The sequence below is a fragment of the Callionymus lyra genome, chromosome 1, assembly GCF_982586985.1.
Source record: "Callionymus lyra chromosome 1, fCalLyr1.hap1.1, whole genome shotgun sequence".
Taxonomy (NCBI): domain Eukaryota; kingdom Metazoa; phylum Chordata; class Actinopteri; order Syngnathiformes; family Callionymidae; genus Callionymus; species Callionymus lyra.
The window spans coordinates 23,561,732-23,580,050 of NC_141818.1; the positions used below are offsets into that span (position 1 = coordinate 23,561,732).

An 18,319-nucleotide genomic window follows, 5' to 3' on the forward strand; every position below is an offset into this window, starting at 1 on the left:
ACAAGTCATGTCATGTTATTTTAAAGAATCTTTTTAAAGAATCTGACACGCTAACTAATGAAAGCAACAATATTTTTTTCTAAACAATCGGTACCAAAAAAGAATCTTAAACTTAACACCGAACACACTCAAATAAATGACTTTTATTTGGGTGTTTTATTTTGTAGGCGAAGAGTTCAGTATCGCGGGCCCTCATTGGTTCCAGCTGTGTCCAATGATAGACTGCGTTATTCAAGTTGTCTCCACGTGAACGTGTTTTTGAGCTGTTGGTTAATTTTATTATAATCTTTAAACAAAACATGGTAAGTCGATTTATAATCTGTGTTATTTGTATTTTAGCCAGCATTGTTATGTCTCAAGTTAAACTTTACCTAACAGTACCGAGTTAGCTACGTTTGCTAGCCAAGGCAGTACATAATTCCAATGCTATCTCTTTTACGGTTAAAATCTTCAAACATGTGTTGCAGGAGTTGATCGAGTAAGTGTCATAAAAAACATTTTAGTCCCACCTCTCGTAAATTCTGACGTAAAATTGACTGCCTATATAGTTGAGTGTGCTATACACGACCTCGTTGCTATACAAATAAAAATTACTTACTTACTTATATTACAAATGAATGGACTGTACTTACTATTTTGTGTATTGTTAACAAAACACGAAATCACACCAAAGTGGATGTTATAACATGTCGTATTGATTAATTTATAATGAATTGGATTACTTTATCCTCAAAGTTAAAAAGGAGAGTATATTTTTGTGCCTTGTGTGACATGATGACGTTAGTGTTTTAATAAGTCTGTTCAGGGTTGTCAACACAAACGATAATAAAAACAACTAAATATTGTTTAGTAACGTTTAAAATGATGTATTGTGCATTTGTAGCTGCGGCGAGAGGTGAGACTGAGGCGAGAGTATCTGTACAGGAAGGCACAGGAGGACCGCCTGAGGACGATAGAGGAGAAGAAACAGCAGCTTAAGGGTGCTCTGGAAAGTAAGGACGTTACTCTTTTTAAACCATGACATGTTATCTTGAAGTAACGAATACCTTTGGCAACTCTGTTCTCTTTTGTTCTGTTCAGAGAATCGTCTACTTCCAACTGAGGTCCGGAAAGAAGCCCTCGAGCTTCAGAAACTTCTTGAGTATGATGATGAAGGCGGAGAAGGTTTGTTTTTCTTTATTACAACATCTATACAGTACTATTTGGGTCTTATTCATGAAGCGTGAAAATCTACACATTTAAATCTCACATAATCGATACCTGCTCCTTAGCATGTATAGCGTTTGTGTAAATTCAAGAATGCCCTAAAATAATCACTATTGGAAATGGACATTTTAATTCATATTGTGCTTTGTTATGGTATACAATGCCTTTGATAAACTTGATATGAACATAAAAAAATAAATCATATTTTGTTAAATAGGTTGACAATCCAGACCATGTTCATGATTGTGAATTGTCTATTTAAATTGATTCAGAATATTACACATTCTTTCTATATGATGAATGTTTATGAAATAATAATTAAAAAAACATATAGGCTAAAAGTAAGTAAGTATAGTGATATTTGTAGAGTGCTTTTCTAGACTATGGTCACAAAGCGCTTAAACAATTAAAACAATTACTGATAAAATATATACTTAAAAGATCAAGACAACACTGGGACAAAAACATTAGTCTTAGAGAATCAAGGAAAAGCCTGCACAAATAAAAATGTCTTAAGATGTTTTTTGAAGGAGTCAGTAGACTCCAACCATCGCATAGAGCAAAATAACTAAATGTGTGAACAATCTTCATGTATGTTTCCAGACAGAGAGGTTTCCTTAATAATGTCAGCCATGTTCTCATCAGACTGTGAGATCACTCCTGTGGCTGAAGTGTTTCCTTTTGTGTCTTTTGGCCCAAGTTTCATGTCAACTTATTAACGTTTCACCTGGGATACGTTATCTTTTTTCAAGGGGTCAGCACACACATGGATGATGAGTACAAATGGGCAGGAGTTGAAGACCCTAAAATCATGGTGACCACATCCAGAGATCCAAGCTCCAGACTGAAAATGTTTGTAAAGGTGAGCACCTGTCATTGCTTTGAATTGATCTGGTATGTTTTTCTACCTTTTGATATTACTTATTATTTATGAAATACAAGAAGATCAAGTATCCACATGTCGTAACATCCTCTCACAGGAGGTGAAGCTGATGTTTCCTGGAGCACAGCGCATGAACAGAGGCAACCATGAGATTGCTGCACTTGTGCGAGCCAGCAAAGCCAACAATGTCACAGACCTTGTAATTGTCCACGAAACTAGAGGGCAGCCAGGTAACTTTCAGAAATGTGTTGTCGCTTTCCCTGGGAAACTCTTACTTTTGTCGGACTCAACACTTTTTGTCTTGAGATTCCCGTTTTTATAAGAATTTACCTACCTTTCATATTGTATGAATACTAACATTTTCAGCAATTGATTGACAAAGTAATTTTTTTGGTATGAGAGTTGACAGTTATCACAGTAATAATGAAAAGTTGTATTGACAAGGAAATTCAGCGTAAAATTTGAATCACATTTTGCTAAAAGTTTGACAATTCACTGTGCTCTGAATTGAAGTGATCTCAAAGGGGTTGCTGGGAAAAATAAATGATGGCTCCATTTCTAACTGAACATCACGCTATTCCACTTGCAAGCGTCAGCATATGGATGCCGCCATTCTGTCCAATTATTCTTCTCTTGGAATGTGAGAACAATTTAATGCAATGCTGCCAGTAAGTTGGGTGTACTTGGGTCATTGCAAGTAATATCGTCATCACAATATTGAGCACACACATTTTGCTCGTATTGTGCAGGTCTATTAAAAAAAAGTTATGTTCCCCTAGTTAAATTAAACTTGAAGATGATCTGTCACTGATTTTATTCAAGCCTTAACAAATATCTTGTTGTTCTTTTATATTTGCAGATGCTCTGGTAATCTGCCACCTTCCATTTGGGCCCACAGCTTATTTCACTCTTTACAATGTAGTAATGAGGCATGACGTGCCAGACATAGGCACCATGTCAGAGGCCTATCCTCACCTAATATTTCATAACTTCTCATCACGTCTTGGCAAAAGGGTAAGAAAGCACTTGACTTAACACTCTCTGTCCAGGTAATCTTTCACTTGTTCATAAAGCTAATTAGTTTTACTCCCATAGGTGTCCAATATCCTCAAGTATCTGTTTCCAGTGCCGAAAGATGACAGTCGGCGAGTAATCACCTTTGCCAACCAGGAGGACTTCATTTCTTTCAGGTATGCGGCAAGAAAGTTCCCACTACATTTGTGTGAGTAAAATCCAGATGAGTTGCTCTCTAAATTATAGTCGACCTCTCCTACAGACATCACACCTACAAGAAGACGGATCACAAAAATATTGAAATGACAGAAGTGGGGCCACGTTTTGAAATGAAATGTAAGTAGCTTTCAGGATTTTACGCTTGGTTAACAGCCATTGATATAAAAGAAGGGGAGAGCAGTGGGTAAGAGAAAGTGTTGTATAAAGCACTAAGAGACTTTTGCACTAAATGTTATTTGTTGGATTAAAGTAAAAAAGGTTTGTCATACATATTTAATAAAGTCTGAAGCAATGCCATGTTTATTCTCAATATGAACTGTAAAAGTAAATTGTGATTTTGTGAGAAACATTCCAGATATCTCTTCATGCTTCTAACATGTGAAATGTTCTTGCTTTACAGTGTACATGATCAAACTGGGAACCCTGGAAAACGAGGCCACTGCCGATGTGGAATGGCGACACCATGCATATACGCACACAGCTAAGAAACGAAGGTTTCTCAGCATCGACTAAATATTTTTCTTTAAAATATGTGACTCCAAGATCTTGGTCATCCTATATCATGCTGAACAATATGTACTGATTCATAATGCATACTTATTTTGAAATAAAATTGTACCTCTCATATGATTCATCTTCATGCAAATCCATGGCCAAGTACTATACACATTTGCTCCCATTGAAATTTGGCATACTAACTACAATTCAGCGCCAAAAGTTTTCCACATATGTCGGTTGGTTTTTTACTCGTGTAATTTTTTTTTTTCTTAATGCTTTATTTGGGATCAAATAAGAATGAAAAGTCTACAAGGACACCAAAATGTCAGGCTACTCAAGTTTTGTTTTTTAAACCGGTTGTTGACGCTCCGTAAATTTTGTGATTGTAGTGCTGTAAGATGGTACATCTGACAAAGATGTAGCATGTAGATAACAGAAAAATAAAATTGGCCCTAAAACAGAACCATGCTGAACACAAAATTGAGCCCTAGTATTGACCATTTTATTATGGCAAAAGTCCTAAATTAACATCTCCAGAAGATAAGTCAATCAAGTCGGTGGGGATTGCGTTGGTGATGAAATTTTGGTGTTCTGCAATAATTTAAATTGATTTAATATATATATATATATATATAGTTCAGCTGACATATCTGTAAAAATGGAGTTAGACGCCGCTACTAAAAAGAAGTTAAGGCCATTTTTATCCCTTCTTTTATAAAATGATCTGGAACCAGTTTGGTAATGTGATCAATCATTAATCCAGGGTTGGGGAATTACCATATGCTTTTTTTTAGTTACTATGCAACATCTAGTGCAAATGGGCAGGCTTCATTAAACGGCAGCCTAATACTTCTGTCTAGATTTATCTAGAGGTCTGTTATGTAAGTAAATGAATCACCCTTGAAACTAAGTGTCTTCATCCTTTAAATGTTTATAAGGTTTTTATTTTGAAGGCTTGTTTCTCCATTAGTAGCTGAAAAAATGCGTCAGTCGCAAGGTTTTGACCATATATACTGTACAATAATTTATGAAATATTTTAATTAGATGTGTTGCTAAAAAACGAGTTTACAAATTATACTTCCATATACAAGGTAGCGAGTGTATCGCTCAGACTTGGCATAATCACGAACTGTTTGTACACGCCTACTTGTTAAATGTACTTTGGGTCCTGTCCAATCAGCGAGCGCCGTTGTGCGAAAGGACCAATGAGGAGACAGCATTTCGGAGGTTTTCCGCTTTCTCTGAACTTCTTGACAGATCCTACTTTAGATTGAAATAGTTCAAGATGGCTGCCACAGGTGAGAGTTTCAATTTAAACACAGATTGTTTGCAACAACTTCAGCTGTTTTACATCTTACTTTGTGTCATTTAGTGTAGCGGACCCCTGGTGTGTTTAAATTTATATAAATCAAGTCACGGTTGTGATGTTAAGCAGCCAGATTTAGTTAGCAACAGTTAGCCAGTTAATCTCCTCTCACACTCCAGTTAGCGCTTTAGCTATTGCTAACTCGGCTTTCAACTTGTCCGATAAGGATTCTTTAACAATTCCCTGACTTTGCTCTACCATGACGGCATTCAAACTACGTCGCGTTCTTTGCTTCTTAGTTTCGTTGTCACACTACCTGTGCAACGAAGGACGCATGACCTCCCAAACTCGAAATGTCATAATGCACAGTAGGCAAATCCCATGCTAACTGAGTGGCTAACGTGATGTAGCGTAGACGTCATACCAGTGATCAGCGGGAAGCTTTATCACATAATGGCCATATTAACGACTAACTGTAGTATTTTATAAGAAGTATTACATTTGAGTCTCCATCTTCGTCTAAAAAACGCAGTCCATGGAATTTTGGGTTATTATTTTTTTTTGGATTGCGTTTAGAATCTAGATCGAGGTGAAGTTAAGGTGACATTAAAAATAATACTCAAATGTCATCAATACATTTTTTTTCCTACTTGCAAGACGTTTTGCAGAAGACAAACAATTGTTTTTTAATCCGCTTCTAATAGGATATCTAAGTATAACAAGGGACGAGTTTCATCCACCTGATTTGTCTCGATAAATAAAGGAGCATACTGTCAATTTAACGATATATCACTACAACTAATATATGAATCATTATTAATATTATCAGATTTCGAAAGCTGGATAAAATTATTTCAAGCAAGCGTTTAGCTCCGATCCCCTTTGATCATATGCTTGTTGTCTGCCTCATACATTTATTTGCCTCCAACTGCTGGAATTGTGATATAATCTTAACATGTACTTTGGCCTGTTTGTTTCTGGTCTAATAGTATTGCTTTATACTTGGTTGTTATGTGAAATATTATATTTGTTTGGACTTGTGGTCATGATTGAGGACTATCCTTTGCATTAGGTTGAACTCAGTTTGAAAGATGGGAAATTTCCAAATGGCGGTAGAGAAAACATTTCAGTTAATTTAAAAAGATAAAAAATAAAACTTATAAAATGTAAGTCTTTGCAAATGAAACCAATTGCTAATGCACGCCTCTCTCCGAAGCATTTATCAGCTCAACAGCTCTGATTAAATAAGGACGAAACCTGGCCAAACTACAGTCCATTTATCTATGGGTTTCCATAGATGGCAGGTGACAATGCATGGTAATTTGCTAATCTTAAAAATTCAAGTAAACATTAAACCACACTAACTGTGACATAATATTCTGGGGCCCACCATTTATCAAGTTTTTATGAGTGTAGACAGGTCGACTGACTCCGTTTTTGTTCAACATCAGATGGTTAAGCAATAAAGATCATCACATCAAATGTTGTCATTTATATAGCTTCGAGTATTAACTTGGGATGGAACATATTTCTAAAATAAAATAAACATCAGTTTAGACAAAAATGACCCAAATACATAGAAAATCCACAAAACATTAAACATAATATAAATCAAATTTTGATCAGAGAAAGAAAGATAAAAACAGTTGAAGGACCCCTAGTCTGCAGCCTATTCTCCACAAGAACTGACCTTCGCGGAAGGGAGGGGTGTGTTAGGGGGACAGTAAAGCAAATGGCGGGTGTTCTTATCAACGGATGTATGTACAAATCCTAATTTTAATATTTATGTAAATTTGCATCAGATATTCAGTGTTTGAATTTTGCAGATTATCTGCTTTTAACAAAAAAAAAAACTGTCAACCAAGATATCTTCTTTATTGCAAGGTCTTTATATTGAAAATGTATTGCTCATATTGCCTTGTTTGTACAAAGCTAATGTGATTGAATTTCCGCAATGCCAAAGAATCATCTCTATGTTTTGGGCTCATGCCACTGGATTAAAGCATACTGAAAGTCAGATTTAAGTAACAAATTGGCAAGCTTTAAGAAAATAAGGTGACCGTTCTTGACCTTTTGTTCAAAAGGAGACTAGTTTATTTGATTATTGGCATTAAAAACAATTAATAAACGTGACAAATGTTTTAATTTTATGCAGCTGTCTTTATTTGTATTGCCGTTTGAGAGTTCTGAACAGAATTGAAACGTATTGATACACTGCCTCCAGGTTCTGGTTAAGAGGCTTCACTCCCTTACTACATCTTGCTGTGCATGAAGACATCGCCATTGTTCGAACAAGTTCTCCTGCTGCCTCATCATGTCTTCCACCTCTTCCTCCTACTCCTCATCGGGAGAAACCAGTCCAGAGGATGTACCCCGTGGAGGTGGCACTATTAGAGTCTACCTCCCTAACAAACAAAGGACAGTGGTAAGGTTTCTTCTTTATCGATGACTTGACTTCTTTAACCATGGTAACTTAAACGTGTTAGAAAAAAAATTAAATTGCATGACCAAAAGAAAGTTAATATCCAATCACAATATCCCAAACGAAGATGGTCTAGTTAGGAATCATGTTTAAATAGTGTCAATGAAATGGGTCTTGTGAAGGTTTTTCAACAAGATGTCGGGCCTCAACAGCCCACATGTATTTTGAGAAGGAGCAACCATCATAACAAAGCATTTTTGATCATACCAGTAATGAACACATGTTTTTAATTAAATTTTAGCATAGTGATGGTTTGATGAGTCAATTTGATTTGATATGTACAGTTGCTGAAGTGTTAAGAAGCCGACTGCAATACAGTTATCTTTCAACTTGACTGTTTACAAATAGTTATCCAAAGCTCAAGAAGATGTTGAGATTTTACCACAACTAAACTTGCCAGGAAAGGAGCTACTCCCCTTGTTTGTGCTTTATTTGGTCATCCAAATGTGTGTGTATACAGATCAAATGAGTAAACAAGTGGTTGTTAAGTTCAAGATGAGTAACATTTTTTTAGAATCTTGATGATACCAGTTATGAACATGTGATTTAACATTTAACAAAACTAAGCGTTTCCAGTGGGAGGGGCTTAAGCACATTTTTCTAATGTAAATATTTTAGAAAGAGAGTTTTGTGCTAACAGACACAGTAGAATACAGGTCAAAGATCAATTAAGACAATCAAATCAACACAGGTTTCTCTTTTTGACTTTTTCTCTAAGTGATACACGATCAAGTTCTCGCTCTATGAATTTGTGCATTGCAGATTTATTTTATCTTTCTCTGCAGATATTTACTTTTTGTGCTTTCTTTCTCAATTGATACCTTCCATCAACTATGTCCATAAAGTCTATATTTAAAATGATTGAGCTAATACTGCTTTTAACTGTTTGTTTCTTTTAAGTGAGTAGCTGACCTCACTTTGAAATGTATAGATAGATGGATAGATGTCAAGCCCCAAGATCTTTTAATTATCATATCTTTTGACTCAGACAAAGATAAAATGAGATTACTTTATGAATCCCACAGTGGGGGAAACATATTTCTAAAAACATATTTATTATAACATATTGGAAAACATATTTCTGATGGCTGGCTTTTTTCTCTTTGAAATTAATGATTGATTTCTTTTTCTCAGGTGAATGTTCGCCAAGGACAGACTGTGCACGAGAGTCTAGACAAAGCTCTCAAAGTGAGAGGCCTCAGTCAAGACTGCTGTGCTGTTTTTCGCCTGCTAGAAGGGTAAGCCTGTCTCCTGAATGGTTTCTTTTATTTACAAATACAAGTTCACGTTAAATGTTTACGTTCATATTGGGACCTATTTATAAAATGATGATAAATATAATCAAGGGAATGGAGATACTAGATAATTACTGTTCTACAGAGACCTATTTTAAAAAGAAAGATGATTTAATTATATATTTTTATAAAGTTTAGCGATTCATTTTCATAATTTAAAAATTCTGCTCTCAATCTAAAAATGTAGTTTCTAAAAGTGCATTTATTTATATATATTTTTTAATATGTTTTCTTTCTTCAAGGCGTAAAAGACTGACAGAATGGGACACTGACATCACACCTCTGGTTGGAGAGGAGCTCTTAGTTGAGGTCCTGGATGATATTCCGCTTACCATGCACAACTTTGTAAGCATTCCTTTTCTATTTTTGATTTTTTTTTTCTTACAGAGGCATAAAACTAAACAATGCTTACTTTGTGCAGGTACGGAAAACTTTTTTTAAACTGGCATACTGTGACTTTTGCCACAAGTTTCTGTTTAACGGCTTCAGATGTCAGACTTGTGGCTACAAATTCCACCAGCATTGCAGTAGCAAAGTTCCTACAGTGTGTGTTGACATGGACACTGTTAGCAAGCGGTGAGTTATCCCTGATTCTTACACATTCTAACCCCAATAAAGTTGTCTTAAATCCTTTATTCTTAGACCTGTCACTGCCAACTTTTACATCTTTGTTTCAAAATACCTCAACTCATCTAAGGCTTTACTCTTTCTAGAAAATTCTAAAAACAAGAAGCAAGAAATTTGCAATCGTAACTTTATGGAAGAATCTTCACCCAAGTAGCAAAGATTTGCATGTCTTTTGAGTTACACATACTTCTCAGTACAATAACTCCTGAAAGATTGCATTCAGATTTCGATTTAGAAAGACTTCATTAATCCCAGTTGGGACACAATTTCATCATTTTCATTATCTTTACATATATTAATAAGTTGTTAAAGGCAATAATGAAACATTAAGACTTATACAGTGTAGTTGGTGTATTTTATTTAGCCCATAAAGTGAATATTCTTTACGTTAGATTCCATGGATAAAATCTAAAAATCACAGTTAATGCTTGTTCATGCAAAGTCTCTGACAAAAATGTTCTTTCTTGAAGTGTGAAGAGAAAGTTGAACCAGTTCTATTGCTTCTGTTGTCTGTATAAATAGGTTGTGCCTTCACCGGCATGTCTGACCTGTTTTCCCTTATACTGGTTATTGGTGTGAAAACAGTTTTAAAAAAGTTTCTCTCAATCTAATTAGTGTCTTTCTTTTGCCCAAACAGTAACTTTAAAGCTTGAAATGTATACTTGAAACATATTTCTGATTATAATTGACGTTTAAATTTTAAATTAAAATAATTTCACCTCTTACGCGTCATAGTCTATATTTATTATCAAAAATCCTAAGCATTATGAAAAGATGAAGAAAATTGTAATTTCCCTATATCTTTCTATATTGCATTATTTCTCCAGGTGTGACCCCGGCGCCTGCACAGATGAGTACCCTCGGATAATATTGGCAGAAAGTTCACCATCCCAAAGCAACATTGCCTTAACACCAGAGCCTGCTGGGTGAGCTCCCATATTTCCTTCTTTTCAGTGCAGTGGCACAGATTTACAAGATCTCATTGTTTATTTATTTTCTTAGGATGGACCTACTGTCGCCGACCTCTGCCTTTCGTTTTCCAATGCCCAGTGGAGACTGTCAGTCCTTGCAGAGGCATAGATCCACCTCCACCCCTAACGTTCATATTGTCAGCACGGTGGGCCCTGCTGGTGCCAGCATTATAGAGGTCAGAGTCCAAGTTTTTACTGCTCCCGTATTTTAGTACAGCAGGTGGATGGTAAAATGGTATGGAGATTAAAATGAGAACTAAAATGAGTGACGCAATAATGATTAAGTTAACATTAGAACATTGCAAATAATTTACATGGAATTAGATATATTAAAATGTATACAAAGACTCACACATGTAATGAAGTTATTACTATCAAATATTTTTTAAGGCTGATTGGATTTTAGCGTTAAAGTCGTCATACTGGTTTGCTTCCTCGTTAAGAGAACCAAGCTCTCTTTAAAAAAAAACAACTTTTGAGGACACAATCAGACGGTGCATAATTTGGTTCAAACCTTTGACTTTCTTTCTACATAAACTCTTTTAATGTATTGCTTTAAGCAGTTTGAAATATAGGATGCCATAAAAAAAAAAGGATTTTACACAGATTATCTAAATTCTAGTTGTTTTTTTAATCCATTCGCAAATATTTGAAATGTATAGACTCATTGTATTCATAACAACAATCAAAATATTATCAGATCATCTCAAAGATAAACGTTAGAATTTAATATTTCTACGTGAACTAATTTGTATACATTGTATACATGTAGAGGTTGTACTGTTGATAACACATTTTCTTTCTTTCTTTTGACTATATCTTAACTCTGTTTTCTCTCTTTTCAGGAAATACTCAAACTAAACAACACAATAGGTAACTTGTAATTGTATTCTTTATAGTGAATCATTTTTCCAGCTTGTTGTCTACATCTGTCACTTATTTTTTGTCATACTTGCAGGACCGGAGCCCTCACCCAAGCTTTCAACCAGCCCCCCCTCTACACTGGGCTCCCCGGGAAGGAAACCACCCAAATCCCCCTCAGAGCACAAGGAGCGCAAGTCCTCTTCCTCCGATGATAAAAAGAAAGTTGTGAGTTTCTTTTGAACTCCTAACGTAAATAATGATGGTGCCCTGAGACAAAGTTTAACATGCATCGTTTCAGCATAGAGGAGGATACCGGGACTCCAGCTACTATTGGGAGGTCCACTCCCGTGAAGTCAACATCCAGAAGAGAATAGGTGCTGGTTCTTTTGGAACTGTCTTTAAAGGAAAGTGGCATGGCGATGTGGCCATTAAGATCCTGAAAGTCACAGAGCCCACGCCTGAGCAGTTACAGGCTTTCAAAAATGAAATGCAGGTTTTAAGGTTTGTACCGTTTTTGTTTTCTCAAACCATTGCTGTAAATGTTCTTGTAATTAAATATTGCTCAACTCTTTACAGAAAGACGCGCCATGTCAACATCCTGCTCTTCATGGGTTACATGACCAAGCCCAACTTTGCCATCATAACACAGTGGTGCGAAGGCAGCAGCTTGTACTGCCATCTGCATGTAAGAGAAACAAAGTTTGATACCATGCGGCGCATCGAGGTGGCAAGGCAGACAGCACAGGGCATGGAGTAAGATTTTTGACCACATGTTTATCATCATCTCATTGTTTAAAATATCCATATTGTAACTTGATATTTTACAATTGAGCAATATTAACTTGTTAATGTTTTTTTCTTTTCAGTTATCTGCATGCAAAGAATATAATCCATCGAGACCTGAAATCCAATAGTATCCTTTGGTGTATGGATATGTATTCTAGGATATCTGTTCTAGTTGGCATGTTCTTTTTTTACTTTAAAATTAAATTCATTTCCATACTTGTTTGCTAAAATTTGAATTGTATAACTACATGTCTATTTTATCTTCTGTATTGCCCTTAGTAAACACGGTTGCCATCAATGTTTATGTTGTCTTTATGACTTCCTTAGTTCTATAACAGATATTTTCCTCCATGAGGGCTGGACTGTAAAGATTGGAGATTTTGGCCTGGCCACCGTGAAATCTCGGTGGAGTGGCTCTCAGCAAGTAGAACAACCTAGTGGGTCCATTTTGTGGATGGTAAGAAAACCGCTCATTTAATTCCTACGCTGATGAAATTTCACAAGCAAATGCATTTGTATATATGTTGTAGAGGTTCTGTTTGCAAGATGGGATATCAATGAAATTATGTGGGAATGTTGATAATGGGAAATGTCATTTTTAGTTGTGTTTAGAATGACCATAATAATCCTGTAAATTTGGCATGACCAACGCCATAAGTGTGGATCAGCTTGTAGCAGTATTTTGGGTCTCATTGAACTAATCTAAATTGGACTATTAATGACCGTAAAAATGCTTAAATGGGTTTCTAATCATACAGATATAAATATTTATCCTACAATTATATTAGGTAAGCAAGTCTTACCTAGTGAATGGGTAATCCTTCAACTACTAACCTTTCTATTGGTGTTTTGTTGATTTGCTAGTGTTTGTGTGCATATAAGTAAGTAATATTTATTTATATAGCGCTTTTCGAGACCGGGTTCACAAAGCGCTTAAACAATCAAAACAATACTCAAAAAAGTACATACTTTAAAGATCAAGATAATACTGAGAACAACACAGGAGTTCGAGAAATTCAAGGAAAAGCCTGAACAAATATAAACGTCTTAAGATGTTTCTTAAAGGAGTCAGTAGACTCCATCAAGCGTATACATTTGTATACATTTGTCTATCTGCTTGAATGGCCATTTATCAATGAGCGAAGGGTACATATCCGTTTGTATTGGTATAATTTTACTTTAAATTTTTTTGCTTTAGTAATGAAGCCATTGGAAAAAAAGTTTGCATTTTTCCCCAATTCTGTGCATTTGTTCAGCTAAAATGACAATAATTCAAATATCCTTCTTCCAGACTTGTATCATCACACCAAATCATGCGTTGAGTAAAGATCCTATTATTAATTTCTTGGAAAAAAAAACTTATGAACAGAATAATCATTTTAACAAAGTTTTATTAGAAATGTATTAAAACTTGGGTAAAGTTTTAGGATACTTAATGCATCTTTTGCTAACAATCCAATTAGATTGCAAAATACACCTTGCACTGACAATAACCTCCTCATTTCTACCAGGCTCCTGAGGTGATCCGAATGCAGGATACAAACCCGTACACATTCCAATCTGACGTCTATGGTTATGGAGTAGTGCTGTTCGAGCTGATGTCTGGGACTCTGCCTTACTCTAACATCAACAACAGAGACCAAGTGAGTCCATGTGCTATTCAACGCTTTGAATTGAAACGATCTGCTAATCCTACAAATCAACAAATGTTTCACTTGTTTGTATCTCTGATGTGTGTTTTACTTCAACAATGGCCATATGATTAAGATTTTATTTAACAAATGTAAAATTGAATAAACTTAAAAGAAGGGGTATATTGGACTCATTTTGGTTTTAAGACAAAGTTTGAAGTAAAAAATGAAACACTAACAGATACTGGATATTGCCCTTTTTTCCAGGTTGTCTTCATTGTGCATTGTTTATACAAGTTTACATTTTGGTTAATAGTTTGAAAAGCACTTTCCTACAAGCACTTTCACGTTTGATTAGATGTATGCTCAATTCTTTGTTGTAAAGCCAGATAGTGTTATAGAAACAATGTATATCGTTGTTCCTACAATATTGAAATATATCGTATCGTCACGCATGTTTCGTGATGCTTATCATCTCGCCAGATTCTTGCTAGTACCCAGTCCTACTTAAAAAGCCCCGCCCCTTTGGCCTTGACAGCCAAAAAGATGATTGTTATTTAAGCAGAGCTGCACTGCTTCAAATTGAATGACATTTATTTTATTTCACGCCTATGTTATCTGCATAGATTTGCATTTAATATTCCTGTAAATTGAAATCATATGAATGGCATTCAAATAGTAGGAGTCAAAGCAAATAAAAACCTTGTGCTGCACTTTGAAAATACAGTTGACTTTACTTTGTTGTAAATGGATTCTAATTGTGTGCTCACCTCCCATGTGTGTTCTTGGTTTTCCAAAACCAACATTTATATAAATGTATTACAGATTCTCGTCAAGATGTCAACAAATCTCTTTTTCTATTTTATGAAAAAAAACATGATAATGATCGAGAAGGGGTAGTGACGAAAAACTGCCAAAACTTGTGAGGAATAAATGAGCCAAATAACAGATAGAAAAATATCTCCACCTGTGATCTGTGTTTTTGCAGCAGTAGAGTGCAACTCTTTCCTTCTGTTTTAGATCCTGTACATGGTTGGACGTGGTTACCTCTCTCCAGACCTCAGCAAGCTGTCCAGCACCTCTCCCAAATCGATGAAGAGGCTCATCGTTGACTGCTTAAAGTTCAAACGTGACGAGAGGCCGCTGTTTCCTCAGGTAAGGGGAATAGTGATTAAAGGACTTTAGTTATCATGTTTATTTTTTCTTCAAACATTGTTTGGCAAACCACTCTTGCAAATGTGTCTGGTGTCTTAATGATTAACTTAGAAGATGTTACCTTGTAGTTGATCCATGTCTTAAGGTCTACGAAGAGAAGGAAAGTAATAGTTTGAGGAGCAATGATCAACAGACTTTTAAACTGCACCTGATCATTAATTGACACCATTATTTTTATTTTCACCCTATATGACTTAGGCTGATTATAAGGGTTTATGAATTTAAATATGGTTTAAAAAACCTGGATATTAATGGTTTATAGAGACTATAAACACAAGTAAACCTTGAATCGCTTAAACGCCGCTACACTGCAGTAGCATTTTCTCCCTCTTCTGCCTTTTCTGTAACTTCCATTTTTTTCAATATTTTATCTTTATTTGCCTTGCTATTTTAAATTGGATTTTAAACCACTAATCAAGTGACATTGAACTACAAAAGGACTACTTTCTGTGGGAACATATGGGTGAAACTAAGAGACTTTGTACTTTGAGTGTCTGGACTATGTGTTTGGAATTTTGGCAGGATCTTCTCTAAATTGAAACCTGGACATGTGAATATTGGCCGTGTGTTTTCACAGATCCTGGTAGCCATAGAGCAAGTCCAAGACCTGCTGCCAAAAATTGAGCGAAGTCGCTCAGAGCCATCACTGCACCGGGCCGTCCATGCTGAGGACCTGAACCCCCTCCTTTTCCAAACCACACGGTTGATGCCCCTCTAGGTTTCTCCCTCCTCAGTGGGTGGGGCGGCACCATTGCATCCCCAAACCTTCCAATGGTTCCAGCTGGCTGTGGAACCAGAGTTCACGTATCCCTTCCACCAGAGCAGAACGCTGCAATTGTTTGTTAATGTACATTGACTTTGATTTTTAACATGGTAGAAGCTTCTGAGCAGGTAACAAAAATCTTACTGTGACCACTTTAGAAGTCAGTAGCATCTTTTTACTTCTGAGTTCATCTGCTGTCGTCGAAAACGATTAAATGACTAAGTCCTCAGAGAAGTTAGACAGAAGCGGTCACAAGCCCGGCTGCAGGACAGAGAAACACTTTAGACCCTCGAGGTTGCTGTTCTGCAATGAGACTGATGGAGTGAGTCGAACTATTGTCCAGCCTTTGATCTGACACTCCACTGACAAAATGGCATTAATGAGAAATGTCATAACTGAGCTGTTGGAGTAGCTGGTCATAGTGAGTCAGTGATCGTCAGGATTCACAGTCTTTAACACACCTAGAATTTGTTGCACCAGGTAGCAGTTTCACTGTGCGTGTGTGTGAGCCGCTTTTATATAGATAGCATGGCATGTCCATTTGAGCAGTCGGTGACACACACAAGCTCCAGGCAGACCACAGCAGCTACTCTTTATTTAATTTAGAGGCGTGCACAGATCGCTTGATCTCTTACTTGTTTGTGTTTTCTTTGAAGAAAGTTAAAATATAACACCCGGAGGATCTCAGACTGGCTGTATTTCACTCAAATTAGCATCTTAAACCATCATTTAAAAAACACTTAATGATATTGACTAGGTGAATAGTGGCTACATGTGAAAAAAAAGTCCTGTATCTAATAAATGTTACCTGATTACACGTTTCTTTAGGTTGCGAGTTCATAGCAGAGTCTAACAAGTCTTCAGGTTACTAAACAAATGATTCTAAGATTGACATCCTGTTGTTGTTATTTGAACGCCGAGACCCCAGTGTCCACAAACTCCACCAAGAGCAGTGCTTGTGGTTTCTTCTCACTTGCGGCCTAGAAAGCTCTTGTTGGATTTGGGAACTTGAAAAGAAGTAAAAACGTTTTCCCCACAACTGCAGGGACAATATATGAAAACCATGGTGGGATTTATTAGCAGATTCCAACTCACTGGAAGTGAATTGGTATTTAAAACATGTGTGAGAAGGTCTTTCTAGTTCTTGGTTATTATGATTGGAGACTGAATGATCATCAGTTTTTGTCTTGTGTGAGCCTTTAGTAAAAACTCATAAATTTAGTGTCATAGTTGTCTCACTCTGAGAGATTGATTGATTTTGAATCATCTTTGGTCTTGTGCCTTATTGAAACTACCACCGCTCTCTGCTGAAGCATGTTTCTCTTACTTGAATGAGCCCAAAGTTTCTGCTGCATTCCCTCCACCCCCCCAGAAACAAATCATGAATTCAAGCCATAATTTCCAATGAAACCATCCTGTCCCTTGTTTTTTATTGAGTTACGTTGTGTTCAAAACTGAAGTCATGTTTTCAATTGAACTGAAGGCTTCCAAAAACCCTGAAATGTAGCTTTAAAAGGATTATGGTTAACAAACGCTTGAGACATTTTATATAACAAAAATCCCACGTTTTCAAGCTCCCTCACAAACTTCATCAAGCTCAACATGTCACAGATCAAGTCCGTTTACCTTGAGACAATCTAGTTGGTGAGACGTCATGGTCGATGCAATTATGAAGAAGTTTAAGCAATATTGAAGAGGCTTGTGGTCTTAGTCCTGTATCCACCACAAGACATGTTGAGGGATCCAGCAAACAAGCTTTCGTGATGAGAAGGTTCGTGCTGGTCCTGATGTGAAGTGCTCAGAACACACGAGGACAACTGGTCGCTCTGGGTAAGATCCAAGGTCTCATTTATCTCCAAGAGGCAGAGTTTCTACAAATGTGTAAAAATGGCCGCTAAAGTGCGAGGTAGAGGAAGCTTTTCAAACCCACTAGTTAGCTGTAGAAAATTAGGGGCTGGGAACCCTACCACTTGTTACCTGTATCAGCTGACATTTCCTCTGGGCTTGTTGGGGTTTATTTATTGTCATGTCTGCGGATAAAGCAGGACTCGGTGGACCGTTAAGTCCTTGTCAGCTGCTATCCAGATCTTAAGGTACTCTCTCCTTCTCCTGGGCCACTCGGAGCTGGATTAGGCAAAACATTCTGAATGATTCAAAACAACAAAAATATGCTTTTGGAGTCCAGCTCGTGTCAAGAGCAGCACCGATCCAGCAGTCTGGCGTGTAAAGTGATGAACATTCTTTGGAGATCCTTCAAAGGTCGGAACAAGGAAGTGAAACTAATGAAATTGTCTGTTCATATCTGTAGGGGGTCGCAATACTTGTGTGAGTAGTGTCGAGGTGTCGGGGTTGTTTTGTTTGCAATAAATTCTGCTGTGTACAGTTACATTTTTTTTTAATGACAACAATTGTGTTTGTTTCTATATTTTGTTTTGGATTCAGATAAATAAGATTGTTTTAAAATGTAAAGGAAATCTTAGTTATTTTTCGTTTTTTTTTTTTTTTTTAGTTTTTGTCTAAAATGTTGATGCTGGTTTTATTCTTTAAATAAATGGACT

At 36.4% G+C, this 18,319-nt stretch overlaps 2 protein-coding genes across 2 annotated transcripts; both read left to right on the forward strand.

Annotated features, from left to right (window-relative positions):
• The first annotated feature begins 212 nt into the window (after positions 1-212).
• On the forward strand, positions 213-3,949 carry imp4 (IMP U3 small nucleolar ribonucleoprotein 4). The gene is made up of 9 exons (XM_087797946.1): positions 213-302; positions 884-992; positions 1,081-1,164; positions 1,959-2,068; positions 2,187-2,319; positions 2,949-3,103; positions 3,185-3,279; positions 3,366-3,439; positions 3,723-3,949. Exons 1-9 carry the CDS (start codon positions 300-302, stop codon positions 3,833-3,835), a joined length of 876 nt encoding a protein of 291 aa, XP_087654072.1. The 5' UTR covers positions 213-299; the 3' UTR covers positions 3,836-3,949.
• Positions 3,950-5,000: 1,051 nt separating this feature from the next.
• Positions 5,001-18,155, forward strand: araf (A-Raf proto-oncogene, serine/threonine kinase). The gene is made up of 16 exons (XM_087797958.1): positions 5,001-5,119; positions 7,352-7,552; positions 8,744-8,847; positions 9,147-9,249; positions 9,326-9,480; positions 10,359-10,457; positions 10,534-10,678; positions 11,348-11,375; positions 11,461-11,591; positions 11,665-11,867; positions 11,943-12,119; positions 12,233-12,279; positions 12,491-12,609; positions 13,664-13,795; positions 14,804-14,938; positions 15,576-18,155. Exons 2-16 carry the CDS (start codon positions 7,442-7,444, stop codon positions 15,714-15,716), a joined length of 1,830 nt encoding a protein of 609 aa, XP_087654084.1. The 5' UTR covers positions 5,001-5,119; positions 7,352-7,441; the 3' UTR covers positions 15,717-18,155.
• The last annotated feature ends 164 nt before the right edge of the window (positions 18,156-18,319 follow it).

Bases quoted from the DNA above. Each gene is read 5' to 3' on its own strand.
- imp4 (XM_087797946.1), top strand. The intron at 2,069-2,186 runs GTGAGCACCTGT...ATCCTCTCACAG, and splicing joins GACTGAAAATGTTTGTAAAG to GAGGTGAAGCTGATGTTTCC. The intron at 3,280-3,365 runs GTATGCGGCAAG...CCTCTCCTACAG, and splicing joins GAGGACTTCATTTCTTTCAG to ACATCACACCTACAAGAAGA.
- araf (XM_087797958.1), top strand. From the start codon at position 7,442: ATGTCTTCCACCTCTTCCTCCTACTCCTCATCGGGAGAAACCAGTCCA. The intron at 8,848-9,146 runs GTAAGCCTGTCT...TCTTTCTTCAAG, and splicing joins GTTTTTCGCCTGCTAGAAGG to GCGTAAAAGACTGACAGAAT. The intron at 10,458-10,533 runs GTGAGCTCCCAT...TTATTTTCTTAG, and splicing joins TTAACACCAGAGCCTGCTGG to GATGGACCTACTGTCGCCGA.